This window comes from Helianthus annuus, chromosome 9, assembly GCF_002127325.2.
Source record: "Helianthus annuus cultivar XRQ/B chromosome 9, HanXRQr2.0-SUNRISE, whole genome shotgun sequence".
NCBI lineage: Eukaryota > Viridiplantae > Streptophyta > Magnoliopsida > Asterales > Asteraceae > Helianthus > Helianthus annuus.
The window spans coordinates 126,358,454-126,378,397 of NC_035441.2; the positions used below are offsets into that span (position 1 = coordinate 126,358,454).

General features: G+C 35.3%; 3 protein-coding genes and 1 pseudogene across 3 annotated transcripts; 2 read left to right on the forward strand and 2 right to left on the reverse strand.

The window, feature by feature from the left end:
• Positions 1-218: 218 nt before the first annotated feature.
• On the reverse strand, positions 219-2,088 carry LOC110876297. The gene is made up of 5 exons (XM_022124473.1): positions 1,731-2,088; positions 1,393-1,597; positions 1,144-1,316; positions 902-1,059; positions 219-236 (listed from the first exon to the last, which is right to left on the reverse strand). The coding sequence occupies exons 1-5, from the start codon at positions 2,086-2,088 to the stop codon at positions 219-221; spliced, it is 912 nt and encodes a 303-aa protein (XP_021980165.1).
• Positions 2,089-2,899: 811 nt separating this feature from the next.
• LOC110876295 (nitrate reductase [NADH]-like) lies at positions 2,900-4,075 on the forward strand. Its single transcript, XM_035977568.1, has one exon. The coding sequence runs from the start codon at positions 3,425-3,427 to the stop codon at positions 3,938-3,940; it is 516 nt and encodes a 171-aa protein (XP_035833461.1). The 5' UTR covers positions 2,900-3,424; the 3' UTR covers positions 3,941-4,075.
• Positions 4,076-4,751: 676 nt separating this feature from the next.
• On the reverse strand, positions 4,752-6,219 carry LOC110876294. The gene is made up of 5 exons (XM_022124472.1): positions 5,650-6,219; positions 5,505-5,565; positions 5,218-5,422; positions 4,969-5,141; positions 4,752-4,861 (listed from the first exon to the last, which is right to left on the reverse strand). Exons 1-5 carry the CDS (start codon positions 6,217-6,219, stop codon positions 4,752-4,754), a joined length of 1,119 nt encoding a protein of 372 aa, XP_021980164.1.
• Positions 6,220-6,500: 281 nt separating this feature from the next.
• Positions 6,501-7,361, forward strand: LOC110876293 (annotated as a pseudogene).
• Positions 7,362-19,944: the final 12,583 nt, after the last annotated feature.

The window sequence follows — 19,944 nt, forward strand, 5'->3', positions numbered from 1 at the left end:
GAGGAGATCATGAGAGAACATATACCAGAGGTTCCTGAAGATACATTGGCATTGGCTTGTGGACCACCACCCATGATTCAGTTTGCCATAAACCATAATTTGAAAAAGATGGGTTATGATATCAAGAATTCTTTGTTGGTGTTTTAGGATATTGTATTGTTATGCAGGTGGTTTAATTTATATTATGGAAATAAAGTTAGTCATATATGTACATACTACTATTTGTAATCCTCTATCTACATCAAGCAATCAGTTGAAAATCACAAAAATTTAATCTTGTTTTTTTATTTAGGTCTTAACCAAGCCAATATATAGTTATCTTCTTTTTCTTAACATACAAAGTTTTACAAGTGTTTCGGATACCCTTGCACCATTAAATCGATGGAACAAAAAAAAGTCCAATTGCTTGACCGTAAAATTCGATTGCTTGAGATACGAAATTGTAATTTGTCGTGCTTCATTCAGTCACACATGGTAGAAACAAAAATGGTATAGAAACGTTCACCAAGTCATTTGAAAGTTGCTTGATTAAAAGCTCAAATGATGAAGATTTATCACCGTGTGTGAAACTCAACAATAAAATGCGAGTAACTAAAAATTTTAGGTAAGGAATGACACAACCGATTTATAGAGGTTCAAGAAGAGGTTAGCTAATCCAATTTACTTTTTCTCCCGATTCCCAAACGAGCAATGTTTTCATAAACGGACCGGAGGTCGACCCGGTCGCCTTACGCGGTCAAAGGTCGGACCGGTCCGACTGGTTCGACCGGATTTAAGACCCGGATTACGTCATAAATTATTTAAAAAAACACATATATAATATAGAAAAAATAGATAAAATTTCAAATTGTTAAGGAACTAAAAATACAACCATTAGTTATCCAAAAACATACAAAAGTACCAAATCCAAGAACATAAAAAAGTACAAAACCAACAACAAATGAAAGTACCAATCCAACAACATACAAATATACCAATCATCAAGCGAATCCGAATCATCATCATCAAAATCGCCATCACCAACAATAATAACATCATCAACCTTAGCCACATTATCTTCTAAGTATATAGTTTTTGAAATAAAAAACTATGCATCATCAAAATATCATTTAGTAATCAATATATCAAAAAGAAAATACTAACCTTCGGATGGTTGTGTTTGTGAATCAAGGTCAATTGGGAGCTCCTTATCGAGCATATTTACTAAATCATCATAGTTAAGCTCGGATTCCTTCTGGTCTTCCACCACCCAAAATTCGTTTTTATCAATGCTTCGGTAATCAATCAAGTCATATGGCCTTTTGCTCTCATTTAGCCTAACAAGTTTAAATGTAAATTCTTTTATTCAATATAGAAAACTAATAATAAGTAAAGTTTGTGCTTGTATCATACCTATTTTGTAGACGTAAGTTGTAATGCAAATATACGAGATCACCTAGCCTTTGATGCTCCAAGCGGTTCCTTCTTTTGGTGTGAATTCTCTCAAAAACACTCCAATTCCGTTCACATCCGGAAGAGGATGCGGTTTGACTTAAAATTCTTACGGCAAATTTTTGCAACGCCGGTACATCTCCGCCGAACGCTTTCCACCACTCATCTAATCATACAATTAACATAAAAATATAATTTTGTTATAATATATAAAACTAATATCGTAAATAAATATTAAGTAGACTAACTGGGACGCTCAAGCTATACGGAAGACATAGCAATAGATCAACCAAAAGTACCTACTTTATCCCGAAATTTTGCCATGTGCGAAATAGTTATTTGCACACTTTGATCTAAACTCGATAACTTCTCAATCATATCAAGCACCCCTACACATGCCTTTTGCTTTTCTTCACGATTATCTTTTTCATATTGAAATATCAGATTGAGCCAATAAGCTGTTGCATGAAGACTTTTGCGTATCATCTTATCCCAACGAGCATCAATAATATCAACATACCTCTTATAGTTATGTCTTTTCCTTTTAAACAACTCTTTGATTCCTTTCCTAATCCTAAGCATACCTTCATAAACGTAACCTAACGAAGGCTTTTCATCGGAATCACAGATATGCAAAAGTCTCAAGATAGGACTCATCACCTGAACCGTTATAAAACAATCATCCCAAAACTTCTCATCTTAGATAGTTTGTTTCACATCGTTAGCTTTAGTCACTTTCAACATCTTCTTGAAATCAATAGAGGTTACTAAAGCTTTCAAATCATGCTTATGATCATATAAACTCTTCAATGCAATTAATGATGTGCCAAAATCGGGTTGCCCCAGGATGGATAATTTATGTCCAACCGGGTCTTTTTCTCAACCATTTTAGAGGCCACTTGTGGTTGTAGATGAAAACTGTAATTCGTGATGCAAGTTTTATCAAAGTAGGCACGTCTTCCATTTCTGAAACATCCTTCAAGATCAAATTTATACAGTGAGCCGCACAAGGAGACCAAGAAGTCATTGGATATCTATCACATAATAATCTTCCCACAGCTTTTTAATTTGCAACATTATCAGTGACCAAGTGAACAATATTCTTGGAACCAATAATCTCAACAATTTCACTAAACAAATTGCATAAACTTTCAGCATTACTCTCAATATCAGAAGCATCAACATATTTGATGAATGAAATTCCCTTTGGACAAACAACTAAAAAATTAATTAGAGCTCCTTGTCTAATGTCTCTCTATCCATCACTAATTATAGTGCAACCTTTTTCGGCCCATTGCTCTCTATAGGAATCAACTATAAGTTTCACAGATTGCTTAGCATCTTTCAACAAATTTACACGAACTTGGTGGTAGGAAGGTCCCGTATATCCATGCACCATGGAAGCTACTTTACTCATTGCAATTGGAAAAAAGGGGGGAATTTACAGTATCTACGACTACACCGCCTTCCTCAAAGACCACCCGGGAGGTAGTGACAACATTCTCATCAATGCCAGAACAGATTGCACCGAAGAGTTCGATGCAATCCATTTCGACAAGGCAAAGAAGCTATTGGAAGAGTACCGAATTGGTGAACTCCTAACCATGTGTTATAGTTCCGACTCAGCTGAATCATCACCAAACAACTCGGTCCATGGTGCCACCAATTACCTAAGCTCACACTCAGCCACCATCAAAGAAATCGTGCCTATAAGAAATGTAGCCCTAGTCCCTCGTGAAAAGATCCCATGCAAACTCATCTAAAAAACAAATGTTTCCCATGATATGAGCTATTCTGATTCGCGCTCCCATCACAAGATCAGGTTCTCGGATTACCGGTTGGTAAACACGTATTTGTATGTGCCACAGTTGATGACAAGCTTTGCATGAGAGCATACACACCAACTAGCACAATTGATGAAGTTGGATACTTTTAGTTGCTAGTCAAAATCTACTTCAAAGGTTTCGAACCAAGGTTCCCAAATGGTGGGTTCATGTCACAATATCTTGAGTCTTTGGAACTAGGTTCCTCACTTGAAATCAAAGGTCCATTAGGTCACATTGAGTACATGGGTAGGGGGACATTTTCAGGGCACGGTAAACAAAAGTTCGCCTCTAAGTTAGCGATGTTTACGGGTGGGACGGGTATCACACCGATATACCAAGTGATGCAGGCTATCTTGAAGGATCCAGGAGATGATACAAAGATGTATATGGGGTATGCGAACCATACGGAAGATGATATATTGTTGAGGGATGAACTTGATGCATGGGCAAAGAAGTATCAAGATAGGGTGAAGGTTTGGTATGTTGTTCAAAAGTCTATAAAAGATGGGTGGAAATATAGTGAAGGGTTCATCATTGAGGAGATCATGAGAGAACATATACCAGAGGTTTCAGAAGATAAATTGGTATTGGCTTGTGGACCACCACCCACGATTCAGTTTGCCATAAACCATAATTTGGAAAAGATGGGTTATGATATCAAGAGTTCTTTGTTGGTGTTTTAGGATATTGTATTGTTATGCAGGTGGTTTAAATTTATATTTTGGAAATAAAGTCATATATGTACATACTAATATTTGTAATCCTCTATCTACATCAAGCAATCAGTCGAAAATCACAATAATTTAAGCTTGTTTTTATTTAGGTGTTAACTGAGCCAATGTATAGTTATCTTCTTTTTCTTAACATACAAAGTTTTACAAGTGTTTTGGATACCCTTGCACCATTAAATCGATGGAACAAAAAAATATAATTGCTTAACCGTAAAATTCGATTCCTTGCGCTACGAAATTGTAATTTGTCGTGCTTCATTGAGTCACACATGGTAGAAACAAAAATGGTATTGAAACGTTCACCAAGTCATTTGAAAGTTGCTTGATTAAAAGCACAGATGATGAAGATTTATCGCTGTGTGTGAAACCCAAATATAAAATGCGAGTAATTAAAATTTTAGGTAATGAATGACACAACCGATTTATAGAGGTTCAAGTAGACGTTAGCTAATCCAATTTACTTCCTCTCCCGATTCCTAAACGAGCAATGTTTCAGAACCGGACCGGAGGTTGACCCGGTCGCCTTACGGGGTCAAAGGTCGGACCGGTCCAACCGGTTCGACCGGATTTAAGACTCGGATTACATCATAAATTATATATATATATATATATAATATAGAAAAAAATAGATAAAATTCCAAATTGTTAAGGAACTAGAAACACAACCATTAGGCATCCAAAAACATACAAAAGTACCAATTCCAAGAACATAAAAAAGTACAAAACAAACAACAAATGAAAGTACCAATCCAACAACATTTGTCTACCAATCATCTAGTGAATCCGAATCATCATCATCATCAAAATCGCCATCATCAAAACTAATAACATCATCAACTTGAACCACATTATCTTCTTCGTTGAATTCTTGGCCTAAAATTTAAAAAATGACAAATCTAGGTATATAGTTTTTGAAGAAAAAAACTATGCATCATCAAAATATCATTTAGTAATCAATTTATCAAAAAGAAAATACTAACCTTCGGATGGTTGTGTTTGTGAATTAAGGTTAATTGGGAGCTCCTCATCGAGCATATTTTCTAAATCATCATAGTTAAGCTCGGATTCATTCTCGTCTTCCACCACCCAAAATTCGTTTTTATCAACGCTTTGGTAATCAACCGGGTCATATGGCCTTTTGCTCTCATTTAGCCTAACAAATTTAAATGTAAAATATTTTATTCAATATTAAAAACTAATAATAAGTAAAGTTTGTGCTTGTATCATACCTATTTTGTAGATATAAGTTGTAATGCACATATACGAGATCACCTAGCCTTTGATTCTCCAAGCGGTTCCTTCTTTTGGTGTGAATTCTCACAAAAACACTCCAATTCCGTTCACATCCGGAAGAGGATGCGCTTTGACTTAAAATTCTTATGGCAAATTTTTGTAACGCCGGTACATCTCCACCGAACGCTTTCCACCACTCCTCTAATCATACAATTAACATAAAAATATAATTTTGTTATAATATATAAAACTAATATCATAAATAAACATTAGGTAGACTAACCGGGACGCTCAAGCTCTACGGAAGACATAGCAATAGATCGACCAAAAGTACCTACTTTATCCTGAAATTTTGCCAAGTGCGAAATAGTTATTTGCACACTTTGATCTAAACTCGATCACTTCTCAATCATATCAAGCACCCCTACCCATGCCTTTTGCTTTTCTTCACGATTATCTTTTTCATATTCAAATATCGAAATGGGCCAATAAGCTACTTCATGAAGACTTTTGCATAACATCTTATCCCAACGAGCATCAATAATATCAACATACCACTTATAGTAATGTCTTTTCCTTTTAAAAAACTCTTTGACTCCTTTCCTTATCCTAAGCATACCTTCATAAAAGTAACCTAATGAAGGCTTTTTATCGGAATCACATATACGCAAAAGTCTTAAGATAGGACTCATCACCTGAACAGTTATAAAACAATTATCCCAAAACTTCTCATCTAAGATAGTTTGTTTCACATCGCTAGTTTTAGTCACTTTCAACATATTCTTGAAATCAACAGAGGTTACTAAAGCTTGCAAATCATACTTATGATCATGTAAACTCTTCAATGCAATGAATGATGTACCAAATCGGGTGGCCCCAGGACGGATAATTTCTGTCCAATTGGGTCTTTTTCTTAACCATTTTAGAGGCCACTTGTGGTTGTAGATGAAAACTGTAATTCGTGATGCAAGTTTTATCAAAGTAGACACGTCTTCCATTTCTGAAACTTCCTTCAAGATCAAATTTATACAGTGAGCCGCATAAGGAGACCAATAAATTATTGGATATCTATCACAAAATAATCTTCCCGCAGCTTTTTAACTTGCAGCATTATCGGTGACCAAGTGAACAATATTCTTGGAACCAACAATCTCAATAGTTTCACTAAAAAATTTCATAAACTTTCAACATTACTCTTAATATCAGAAGCATCAACAAATTTGATGAATGAAATTCCCGTTGGACAATAAACCAAAAATTAATTAGAGCTCTTTGTGTAATGTCTCTCCATCCATCACTCATTATAGTGCAACCTTTTCGGCCTATTGCTCTCTATAAAATCAACTATAAGTTTCACTGATTGCTTAGCATCTTTCAACAGATTTACACGAACTTGATGGTAGGAAGGTCCCGTATATCCATGCCCCATGGAAGCTACTTTACTCATCGCAATTGGAAAACGGGAGAATTTACAGCATCTACGACTGCACCGCCTTCCTCAAAGACCACCCGAGTGGTAGTGACAACATTCTCATCAATGCTAGAACAGATTGCATCGAAGAGTTCGATGCAATCCATTCTGATAAGGCAAAGAAGCTATTGGAAGAGTACCGAATTGGTTACTCCTAACCATGGGTTATAGTTCCGACTCCGCTGCATCATCACCATACAACTCGGTCTATGGTGCCACCAATTACCTAGGCTCACACTTAGCCACCATCAAAGAAATTGTGCCTACAAGAAATGTGGCCCTAGTCCCTCGTGAAAAGATCCTATGAAAACTCATCTCAAATAACAAACGTTTCTCATGATGTGAGGCTATTCTGATTCGCGCTCCCATCACAAGATCACTTCTCAAAGTACCGGTAGGTAAACACATATTTATGTATGCCACAGTTGATGACAAGCTTTGCATGAGAGCATACACATCAACCAGCAGAATTGATGAAGTTGGATACTTTGAGTTGCTAGTCAAAATTTACTTCAAAGGTGTCGAACCAAGGTTCCCAAATGGTGGGATCATGTCACAATATCTTGAGTCATTGGAACTAGGTTCCTCACTTGAAATCAAAGGTCCATTAGATCACATTGAGTACATGGGCAGGGGATATTTTCGGTGCACGGTAAACAAAGAATGTAAACAAAATTGAGTGACGTTTTGAAATCATACATATGTATAAATGTATGAAAGGGATTTAATATGTTTTGTGTGTGAGAGGAGTAGATATCGAAAGTAATTTCGAATTCGAAAGATTGCATCGTATAAAATAAATAGTAGAACACATGTTTGATTAAAATTTGGATGGTTCCAAAGCGGAACTTTGACTAACCAAATTGGTCGAAAAGTCTTTTGAATTTGAGGAGCATGCTTTGGCCTAATAGGTAAAATACTCTCGCCGACAAGTCGGTTAACGGTATCTACCCTTCCGGTTACTACTTGTCCCCAAATCAATTGAAATTTCGAGACTTAGCGGGATTAATGAAAATCCAGGAGTGGAACTAGTCGACAACGTGCGAGTTTCACCCCTAACTTGGCGATTTAGTATCTTAAGTGTGGTTGGTACTCGTCGGGTCAAAAGTTAATTTCGACACTTTGACGAGGGTCCACTAGAATTTGAAATTTGAATTTCTCCATCAAGGTAAGGATTTCACTCCCAACTTGATGGTGAATTTCGTGTAAAAAAAGAAAAGTAGAGGGTTTGAGAGTCATTCCCCAAATTGTGGGTTTCACGCCTATTTTGGTGAAGTCGTCTCGTTTGTGTATTACGAGTGGTTTGTGAATTTAGAATAGTCGAGTAAAATGTATGAGGAAAAGCGTATGTTGAAGATAACGCAAACAAGTATAAACATGTCAAGAATGGCACATAAAGGATGACATATTAAAACAAATATTAACACATAATAAAACATGTATTAACACATAAGTATAGCATGCCAAGTATGCTACATAAGGATAAATGACACATATGTTTAAAAGGCTCAAAGAGAATGTATAAGAAACACATAAAGTGGCATGCATGTAGTTTCAAATAAAACATAAGAATAAGGCTCTAGAACTATAGACTAGGTAAAAAGCATGGCAATTCTACCTAATTCCCTATAGTTATGGCTCTGATACCAATCTGTCACACCCCAACCAATGGCGGAATCATCGGAGTGGGACTTGTTCAAGATTGTAAGAGACTTCATAACACTATTTGTGACAATATTTAATTCAACCGATTTCATTTCATAGATAAATTGTCAAAACAATTCAAAAAATTCAAATAACAACATTGTTCAACATAACATAACAAAATTGATACAACACTTTAAACCTAAACGTCTAAGTGAGTATCTAGGCATCTTTGCTAATCCATTTCTTAGCATCATCAATCATCAACCTGTAACATGTTTAAAATATAATTCAGTGCAAAAGCAAAGGCGAGTATACAAGTTTAAGAATAAGTATAAGTATAAAAGTTTAAAACGAATCCACATGGCAACTTAGTTTATACAAGATCAACCTAACATGGCATGCAATATTTCTAGCCAATCCTTTGTTTACGCAAGAAAGTTTAGTTAATTCGACATGACCACAAGTTTAAGGGGGGCGGTGCGTTACTCATATAGCGCTATACATGTCAAATGGAGGCTCGTGAAAGCTAATGACTAAAACATATCACTTAAGTATGGTCCACGTATAAGCATCAAGTATAACAACATAGTATTCATGTATGAGGATTATTTTAGTGCATTGCATAAAGAATAAGTTTAAGTGTGATTTGATAAATTAACATGTTACACCCCAAAAGTGGTAAACATAAAAAGGGGGTTGCGGGTATACTAACAAATTTGCATATGCTTTCCGATTATCCAATGTGACGAAGTGGATGAGGTTAGAAGGTTGAATATGTTCGTGTAGGGATTTAGGAAGTTAAAACACAAGAATATAGGTATTCGAAAGTAATCATCCTTTAACACCAAGTGCTTGTTCTTGACACTATGAAACCTCAAGGGTTAATATTTTCATGAGTAATACACTCATTAGAATCGTAAGAAGTCTTATGTCTTAGATAATGTTATTCTAATATCTTGACGAATGAACAAAAGTCCATCATCAAGGGTTCGAATAGTATATATATATATAAGCATTATATGTAATATTTAGTCCATTAGTCAAGCATGAGGTAAAAGATAAATCTTCATTTAGGTACCACTACTGTGTCATAGAATTCCTATAGGAGGTAGGAAGAACAAGCTTCCATTTAGGTACCTCTTGTGGTTCACCACTACACTTGATGTAAAAACATACAAGGAGGGTCATGAACTAATATCAATACAAGAATAAGAAACAACTACACCATGAGAAATCATCAAGGGATGTGGGGATTTTATGTTGGACAACCCAAGTTAGTCCACAATCACACCTCTATCAAGCTAGAAGCTTGAACACCACTTGTGGGTTAAAAACCCTAACTAAAACAGAAAGTTTGTGAGGTTTTAAACTCTGATTTAACATGTCTCAGCCTTGTTTTTAAGCCTAACTAACCATAGAAGTGGTTATAAGCATAAGGACATTGGTTTGAGATGAGCTAGACTCAAGTTGAGCAAGTTTAGTAAGATTAGATGAAATCAGAAATGAACAGTGAACTTTGGAGCCTTTTTTTCCAGAGTTCCAGGGACTTATTTACTGTGAAAAACCCATGGAATCGAAGCTAAGGTCAATCCAAGCACATAGGAAAAAGAATGGACTAAATTGGACAAGTATTTAGAAAAGTGAAAATGACTAATATCAATAAAAGAATAAGAAACAACTACACCATGAGAAATCATCAAGGGATGTGGGGATTTTATGTTGGACAACCCAAGTTAGTCCACAATCACACCTCTATCAAGCTTGAAGCTTGAACACCACTTGTGGGTTAAAAACCCTAACTAAAACAGAAAGTTTGTGAGGTTTTAAACTCTGATTTAACATGTCTCAGCCTTGTTTTTAAGCCTAACTAACCATAGAAGTGGTTATAAGCATAAGGACATTGGTTTGAGATGAGCTAGACTCAAGTTGAGCAAGTTTAGTAAAATTAGATGAAATCAGAAATGAACAGTGAACTTTGGAGCCTTTTTTTCCAGAGTTCCAGGGACTTATTTACTGTGAAAAACCCATGGAATCGAAGCTAAGGTCAATCCAAGCACATAGGAAAAAGAATGGACTAAATTGGACAAGTATTGAGCGAGTTATGCTCACTTTAGTGAAGTTTGCTGAATCTGTCCGAACTTCTGATGTTGCTGCGAATTTAGAGTGATTTGGGAGTGATTATAGAGAGTTGAGAGTGTTTAGAAAAGTGAAAATGACTTTTCTAAATGTATGAAAGGGATTTAATATGTTTTGTGTGTGAGAGGAGTAGATATCGAAAGTAATTTCGAATTCGAAAGATTGCATCGTATAAAATAAATAGTAGAACACATGTTTGATTAAAAGTTGGATGGTTCCAAAGCGGAACTTTGACTAACCAAATTGGTCGAAAAGTCTTTTGAATTTGAGGAGCATGCTTTGGCCTAATAGGTAAAATACTCTCGCCGACAAGTCGGTTAACGGTATCTACCCTTCCGGTTACTACATGTCCCAAAATCAATTGAAATTTCGAGACTTAGCGGGATTAATGAAAATCCAGGAGTGGAACTAGTCGACAACGTGCGAGTTTCACCCCTAACTTGGCGATTTAGTATCTTAAGTGTGGCTGGTACTCGTCGGGTCAAAAGTTAATTTCGACACTTTGACGAGGGTCCACTAGAATTTGAAATTTGAATTTCTCCATCAAGGTAAGGATTTCACTCCCAACTTGATGGTGAATTTCGTGTAAAAAAAAGAAAAGTAGAGGGTTTGAGAGTCATTCCCCAAATTGTGGGTTTCACGCCTATTTTGGTGAAGTCGTCTCGTTTGTGTATTACGAGTGGTTTGTGAATTTAGAATAGTCGAGTAAAATGTATGAGGAAAAGCGTATGTTGAAGATAACGCAAACAAGTATAAACATGTCAAGAATGGCACATAAAGGATGACATATTAAAACAAATATTAACACATAAGTATAGCATGCCAAGTATGTTACATAAGGATAAATGACACATATGTTTAAAAGGCTCAAAGAGAATGTATAAGAAACACATAAAGTGGCATGCATGTAGTTTCAAATAAAACATAAGAATAAGGCTCTAGAACTATAGACTAGGTAAAAAGCATGGCAATTCTACCTAATTCCCTATAGTTATGGCTCTGATACCAATCTGTCACACCCCAACCAATGGCGGAATCATCAGAGTGGGACTTGTTCAAGATTGTAAGAGACTTCATAACACTATTTGTGACAATATTTAATTCAACCGATTTCATTTCATAGATAAATTGTCAAAACAATTCAAAAAATTCAAATAACAACATTGTTCAACATAACATAACAAAATTGATACAACACTTTAAACCTAAACGTCTAAGTGAGTATCTAGGCATCTTTGCTAATCCATTTCTTAGCATCATCAATCATCAACCTGTAACATGTTTAAAATATAATTCAGTGCAAAAGCAAAGGCGAGTATACAAGTTTAAGAATAAGTATAAGTATAAAAGTTTAAAACGAATCCACATGGCAACTTAGTTTATACAAGATCAACCTAACATGGCATGCAATATTTCTAGCCAATCCTTTGTTTACGCAAGAAAGTTTAGTTAATTCGACATGACCACAAGTTTAAGGGGGGCGGTGCGTTACTCATATAGCGCTATACATGTCAAATGGAGGCTCGTGAAAGCTAATGACTAAAACATATCACTTAAGTATGGTCCACGTATAAGCATCAAGTATAACAACATAGTATTCATGTATGAGGATTATTTTAGTGCATTGCATAAATAATAAGTTTAAGTGTGATTTGATAAATTAACATGTTACACCCCAAAAGTGGTAAACATAAAAAGGGGGTTGCGAGTATACTAACAAATTTGCATATGCTTTCCGATTATCCAATGTGACGAAGTGGATGAGGTTAGAAGGTTGAATATGTTCGTGTAGGGATTTAGGAAGTTAAAACACAAGAATATAGGTATTCGAAAGTAATCATCCTTTAACACCAAGTGCTTGTTCTTGACACTATGAAACCTCAAGGGTTAATATTTTCATGAGTAATACACTCATTAGAATCGTAAGAAGTCTTATGTCTTAGATAATGTTATTCTAATATCTTGACGAATGAACAAAAGTCCATCATCAAGGGTTCGAATAGTATATATATATATAAGCATTATATGTAATATTTAGTCCATTAGTCAAGCATGAGGTAAAAGATAAATCTTCATTTAGGTACCACTACTGTGTCATAGAATTCCTATAGGAGGTAGGAAGAACAAGCTTCCATTTAGGTACCTCTTGTGGTTCACCACTACACTTGATGTAAAAACATACAAGGAGGGTCATGAACTAATATCAATACAAGAATAAGAAACAACTACACCATGAGAAATCATCAAGGGATGTGGGGATTTTATGTTGGATAACCCAAGTTAGTCCACAATCACACCTCTATCAAGCTTGAAGCTTGAACACCACTTGTGGGGTTAAAAACCCTAACTAAAACAGAAAGTTTGTGAGGTTTTAAACTCTGATTTAACATGTCTCAGCCTTGTTTTTAAGCCTAACTAACCATAGAAGTGGTTATAAGCATAAGGGCATTGGTTTGAGATGAGCTAGACTCAAGTTGAGCAAGTTTAGTAAAATTAGATGAAATCAGAAATGAACAGTGAACTTTGGAGCCTTTTTTTCCAGAGTTCCAGGGACTTATTTACTGTGAAAAACCCATGGAATCGAAGCTAAGGTCAATCCAAGCACATAGGAAAAAGAATGGACTAAATTGGACAAGTATTTAGAAAAGTGAAAATGACTAATATCAATACAAGAATAAGAAACAACTACACCATGAGAAATCATCAAGGGATGTGGGGATTTTATGTTGGACAACCCAAGTTAGTCCACAATCACACCTCTATCAAGCTTGAAGCTTGAACACCACTTGTGGGTTAAAAACCCTAACTAAAACAGAAAGTTTGTGAGGTTTTAAACTCTGATTTAACATGTCTCAGCCTTGTTTTTAAGCCTAACTAACCATAGAAGTGGTTATAAGCATAAGGACATTGGTTTGAGATGAGCTAGACTCAAGTTGAGCAAGTTTAGTAAAATTAGATGAAATCAGAAATGAACAGTGAACTTTGGAGCCTTTTTTTCCAGAGTTCCAGGGACTTATTTACTGTGAAAAACCCATGGAATCGAAGCTAAGGTCAATCCAAGCACATAGGAAAAAGAATGGACTAAATTGGACAAGTATTGAGCGAGTTATGCTCACTTTAGTGAAGTTTGCTGAATCTGTCCGAACTTCTGATGTTGTTGCGAATTTAGAGTGATTTGGGAGTGATTATAGAGAGTTGAGAGTGTTTAGAAAAGTGAAAATGACTTTTCTAAATGTATGAAAGGGATTTAATATGTTTTGTGTGTGAGAGGAGTAGACATCGAAAGTAATTTCGAATTCGAAAGATTGCATCGTATAAAATAAATAGTAGAACACATGTTTGATTAAAAGTTGGATGGTTCCAAAGCGGAACTTTGACTAACCAAATTGGTCGAAAAGTCTTTTGAATTTGAGGAGCATGCTTTGGCCTAATAGGTAAAATACTCTCGCCGACAAGTCGGTTAACGGTATCTACCCTTCTGGTTACTACATGTCCCCAAATCAATTGAAATTTCGAGACTTAGCGGGATTAATGAAAATCCAGGAGTGGAACTAGTCGACAACGTGTGAGTTTCACCCCTAACTTGGCGATTTAGTATCTTAAGTGTGGTTGGTACTCGTCGGGTCAAAAGTTAATTTCGACACTTTGACGAGGGTCCACTAGAATTTGAAATTTGAATTTCTCCATCAAGGTAAGGATTTCACTCCCAACTTGATGGTGAATTTCGTGTAAAAAAAGAAAAGTAGAGGGTTTGAGAGTCATTCCCCAAATTGTGGGTTTCACGCCTATTTTGGTGAAGTCGTCTCGTTTGTGTATTACGAGTGGTTTGTGAATTTAGAATAGTCGAGTAAAATGTATGAGGAAAAGCGTATGTTGAAGATAACGCAAACAAGTATAAACATGTCAAGAATGGCACATAAAGGATGACATATTAAAACAAATATTAACACATAATAAAACATGTATTAACACATAAGTATAGCATGCCAAGTATGTTACATAAGGATAAATGACACATATGTTTAAAAGGCTCAAAGAGAATGTATAAGAAACACATAAAGTGGCATGCATGTAGTTTCAAATAAAACATAAGAATAAGGCTCTAGAACTATAGACTAGGTAAAAAGCATGGCAATTCTACCTAATTCCCTATAGTTATGGCTCTGATACCAATCTGTCACACCCCAACCAATGGCGGAATCATCGGAGTGGGACTTGTTCAAGATTGTAAGAGACTTCATAACACTATTTGTGACAATATTTAATTCAACCGATTTCATTTCATAGATAAATTGTCAAAACAATTCAAAAAATTCAAATAACAACATTGTTCAACATAACATAACAAAATTGATACAACACTTTAAACCTAAACGTCTAAGTGAGTATCTAGGCATCTTTGCTAATCCATTTCTTAGCATCATCAATCATCAACCTGTAACATGTTTAAAATATAATTCAGTGCAAAAGCAAAGGCGAGTATACAAGTTTAAGAATAAGTATAAGTATAAAAGTTTAAAACGAATCCACATGGCAACTTAGTTTATACAAGATCAACCTAACATGGCATGCAATATTTCTAGCCAATCCTTTGTTTACGCAAGAAAGTTTAGTTAATTCGACATGACCACAAGTTTAAGGGGGGCGGTGCGTTACTCATATAGCGCTATACATGTCAAATGGAGGCTCGTGAAAGCTAATGACTAAAACATATCACTTAAGTATGGTCCACGTATAAGCATCAAGTATAACAACATAGTATTCATGTATGAGGATTATTTTAGTGCATTGCATAAAGAATAAGTTTAAGTGTGATTTGATAAATTAACATGTTACACCCCAAAAGTGGTAAATATAAAAAGGGGGTTGCGAGTATACTAACAAATTTGCATATGCTTTCCGATTATCCAATGTGACGAAGTGGATGAGGTTAGAAGGTTGAATATGTTCGTGTAGGGATTTAGAAAGTTAAAACACAAGAATATAGGTATTCGAAAGTAATCATCCTTTAACACCAAGTACTTGTTCTTGACACTATGAAACCTCAAGGGTTAATATTTTCATGAGTAATACACTCATTAGAATCGTAACAAGTCTTATGTCTTAGATAATGTTATTCTAATATCTTGACGAATGAACAAAAGTCCATCATCAAGGGTTCGAATAGTATATATATATATATATATATATATATAAGCATTATATGTAATATTTAGTCCATTAGTCAAGCATGAGGTAAAAGATAAATCTTCATTTAGGTACCACTACTGTGTCATAGAATTCCTATAGGAGGTAGGAAGAACAAGCTTCCATTTAGGTACCTCTTGTGGTTCACCACTACACTTGATGTAAAAACATACAAGGAGGGTCATGAACTAATATCAATACAAGAATTAGAAACAACTACACCATGAGAAATCATCAAGGGATGTGGGGATTTTATGTTGGACAACCCAAGTTAGTCCACAATCACACCTCTATCAAGCTTGAAGCTTGAACACCACTTGTGGGTTAAAAACCATAACTAAAACAGAAAGTTTGTGAGGTTTTAAACTCTGATTTAACATGTCTCAGCCTTGTTTTTAAGCCTAACTAACCATAGAAGTGGTTATAAGCATAAGGACATTGGTTTGAGATGAGCTAGACTCAAGTTGAGCAAGTTTAGTAAAATTAGATGAAATCAGAAATGAACAGTGAACTTTGGAGCCTTTTTTTCCAGAGTTCCAGGGACTTATTTACTGTGAAAAACCCATGGAATCGAAGCTAAGGTCAATCCAAGCACATAGGAAAAAGAATGGACTAAATTGGACAAGTATTGAGCGAGTTATGCTCACTTTAGTGAAGTTTGCTGAATCTGTCCGAACTTCTGATGTTGCTGCGAATTTAGAGTGATTTGGGAGTGATTATAGAGAGTTGAGAGTGTTTAGAAAAGTGAAAATGACTTGGATAACACTTGGGTTTTATAGGGGAGGATTAAGGTTGGGTTGTTTGGCATTTAAGACAAGTTAGTTGGGTGTTAAGTAAATAAAAAAAATTAGTTTGTTGCTGTCTTGAGACTTGCAGCCGAGAGGCTGTTTTTCAGCCAATACATACCCTTTTTTTGACATATTATATCAAGTGTAGAAGATATCATAATATGTTAGTAAAACATATAACCAACTAACTTATTAAATATGTAATATCTTAATTTAAGGAAGTGGGACTTTGGCATTAAAAAAACAAAAAACCAAACACTCTCAATGGCCGTAGGCTGTTAACAGCCCTCAAACTCTTCTATTTTTTTTTTGTTTTGTGATAATACTAGGTTAGGTATTGTTATGTCATATTATTTACTCATATGACTAACCCTTTAATCAATGTAACATTTGTGGTTTGGTATTTAAGCATTCAAAAGAAAGCAAGTAAATAACAACAACCACAATTTTGGCCATTTTCTTTTTATACATTTGTTGTTTTAATATAATAATATTTGAATATATAACATCAACTTCGTTGATGATTACCATAGTATTATTATTATTATTAACCACGTATTTAATAGTTAACAAGCATGTATAAGTTATGAGTACCAGTATGTCAAGTATCGGTCGCGCGTATGCATTCGAGATTGGTAACGTATAACCCGAGTATTGCAACACGTATAAGCATGTATAAAAAAATTTACAATTTCATTACGATCGAAGTCTCGGATTTACAATGGTTTGAAACGAGATACGAAAAACAAAAGGAACAAGCTTCCAAAAATAGAAATACAAGACACGTTTTCTAATTAAGGAAGGTTATGAAAAAGCGGAGCGTTACAGTCTTCCATCCTTTAGGAAATTTCGTCCCTAAATTTATTTAAAAGGAAGGCTTGAAAGAGTTTTGGCAAAAGGTGGTCATTAAGAATTGAGACTTGGAAAATTTGAAACGTTTTGAAAAGTATGGTGTTTTGAAGACGACAAGGTCAAGTACTTTGAATAAAGTGATAACGGTTTACGAAGTCCGTTTACACAAGAAATAAGGATACAAAGACGGTTTTTAAAGTTAAGGCGGCAAGTTCGGATTCGAACGTTTTAACGGATTTGATTGTGATCGAGGTTCGTATAAGAGAACAAAGAATAATGGGGAGTAATAGGAGTGTGGAATTGAACGATTAACTCTTAATAAACGGATGCAAGTACAAGAATGGCATAAGTATACGATAGACGAAGGTAACGTGTTAAGAATGAGGTCTCGTCGTGGATAATCGGATATAATGCGTTTGTGAGTTGTTTAAAGTTTGAGTTAGGTCTAAAAGGTCTGCAAAACACTGAATTTCTCATGGCACGTTTTACGAGAGTTTGGTAACGTGGTGAAAACACTTATATATAGGAAGTACCAGCGGCGTATCCACCATGTTTTGACCATATTATGTCCGTTTCGTATCTGGTGTCATGTTACGTTCCGTGTCCTACCATATACAACAGTACACTCTATGGTTCTCATGCGCTTATCACTATAATCCCGTGTGCACCGGCGATTATTTTGATCGTCTCATGATCCGCATAGCTTGTACTAGTTGAGTATGAATCAGGGTATACATAATTTAAAAATAAGAATGTGTACGTATAAGAATATAGTATATAAGCAAGTCCATGCTTAAGTATGTAGGGACCCACGCAAGCGAATCCTTCGGATTACGCTCGCGTATAGGTACGAATGTATGAATCATGTGTATGAATGAAAGCCCGAGCATAAGTATAAGTTTAAGTATGAATATGCACGTAAGTATGAGTATCAACATAAAACGTACGAGTAGTATGAGTATACGTATACGTATAAGCATGAAACGTATAAATATAAGTATAAGCGTAAAACACATGAGTATAAGTATGAATACAATTATAAGTATGAGCACAAAATGTATTGTTATGAATATGAGCATGAGTGTGAGTACGAATACTAATGATTGCGTATATAGTATTTATTGACACATAACAAAGCATGTAAAAGTGCTCGAAAGGTTGAGCATGTAAATACGAATGATATAACTGAAATTGTCGCGATGCAACAACTAAAACGTGTATGATGATATGCATGTATAGTTGCTTAAACGAAACGTTGAGTTTATCGAATCAAAATTAGATTGAGCTTGGGTTGAAAGGTGGAATATAGTTTTCATATGTAAGAGGATATAAAGTACTCATTGGTTAAGCATAATGTATTTTGTAACAAACGGAAATGCTACTTTTGTTTTAAAAGAGTTAACGTATTTTGAAGGTTATCGGTCCCCATGAAGTCTTCTTGCCCACGTGTTTTGAGATTTGAATGACGACTTAAGCGGTGTAGAAAAGTTTTCGAAAATAGTAAGTTCGCTTCATTTGCACCCAAACAAGAAATTTTGAATTTTGGAGGTTCTTGTGAAAACGTCGATCCTAAAAAAAAATTTATCAAATGATTTGTTGTTGTTGAAAATAGTCTTAGGTAAAACGATCTTATAATATCTATAAGATCCTATATGTAATTGAGAAAGGTTGGTTTGGTTTCAATTAAGAATTGAAGTCTCTAGTATGACGATATAATGCGAGCATATTTTAGTGATTAAGTCGAAGATGAAGTTCATGGGCAAGAGTTTCATTGGACCGATTAAATTGATAGGTAGCATTACATAAGGTTTGGAAATTTGTGTAGTAAAACGTTTAAGATATGATTAAGAATCTCGTGTATATGAGTAAGTGAAAGTAGGTTGTAGGATAAGAAGTATGCCTGATAAAACAATGAAATTTTGGATTTAATATAGGTAGGTATTTCGATAAATGATAAATGACTTAAGTACAAAACATGATCGGATTTGCATAATAGGACATTTTGAGGTAAAGTTTTGGTAACGATCACCTAGGTAGGGAATCACCCCTAACTCGTCGGTGAGTTCGTTTTAAGAAAAGAAGGAGTGGAGCTAATCATCAAGGTAAGGAAATCACTCCTATCTCGATGATATGCCTCCATTTTGGTGTTACAAAGAATGTAAACAAAATTGAGTGACGTTTTGAAATCATACATATGTATAAATCTATGAAAGGGATTTAATATGTTGTGTGTGTGAGAGGAGTAGATATTGAAAGTAATTTCGAATTCGAAAGATTGCATCGTATAAAATAAATAGTAGAACACATGTTTGATTAAAATTTGGATGGTTCCAAAGCGGAACTTTGACTAACCAAATTGGTCGAAAAGTCTTTTGAATTTGAGGAGCATGCTTTGGCCGAATAGGTAAAATACTCTCGCCGACAAGTCGGTTAATGGTATCTACCCTTCGGTTACTACATGTCCCCAAATCAATTGAAATTTCGAGACTTAGCGGGATTAATGAAAATCCAGGAGTGGAACTAGTCGACAAGGTGCGGGTTTCACCCCTAACTTGGCGATTTAGTATCCTAAGTGTGGTTGGTACTCGTCGGGTCAAAAGTTAATTTCGACACTTTGACGAGGGTCCACTAGAATTTGAAAT

What these genes read in the sequence shown, in the direction of transcription:
- LOC110876295 (XM_035977568.1), top strand. Translation starts at nt 3,425, where the DNA reads ATGTCACAATATCTTGAGTCTTTGGAACTAGGTTCCTCACTTGAAATC.
- LOC110876294 (XM_022124472.1), bottom strand. Translation starts at nt 6,219, where the DNA reads ATGGAAGACGTGTCTACTTTGATAAAACTTGCATCACGAATTACAGTT. An exon ending in CGTAGAGCTTGAGCGTCCCG is followed by an intron (nt 5,423 to 5,504) that starts GTTAGTCTACCT and finishes TTGTATGATTAG; the next exon opens with AGGAGTGGTGGAAAGCGTTC. An exon ending in AACTTATATCTACAAAATAG is followed by an intron (nt 5,142 to 5,217) that starts GTATGATACAAG and finishes TAAATTTGTTAG; the next exon opens with GCTAAATGAGAGCAAAAGGC.
- LOC110876297 (XM_022124473.1), bottom strand. Translation starts at nt 2,088, where the DNA reads ATGAGTCCTATCTTGAGACTTTTGCATATCTGTGATTCCGATGAAAAG. An exon ending in AACTTACGTCTACAAAATAG is followed by an intron (nt 1,317 to 1,392) that starts GTATGATACAAG and finishes TAAACTTGTTAG; the next exon opens with GCTAAATGAGAGCAAAAGGC. An exon ending in ACAAACACAACCATCCGAAG is followed by an intron (nt 1,060 to 1,143) that starts GTTAGTATTTTC and finishes CTATATACTTAG; the next exon opens with AAGATAATGTGGCTAAGGTT.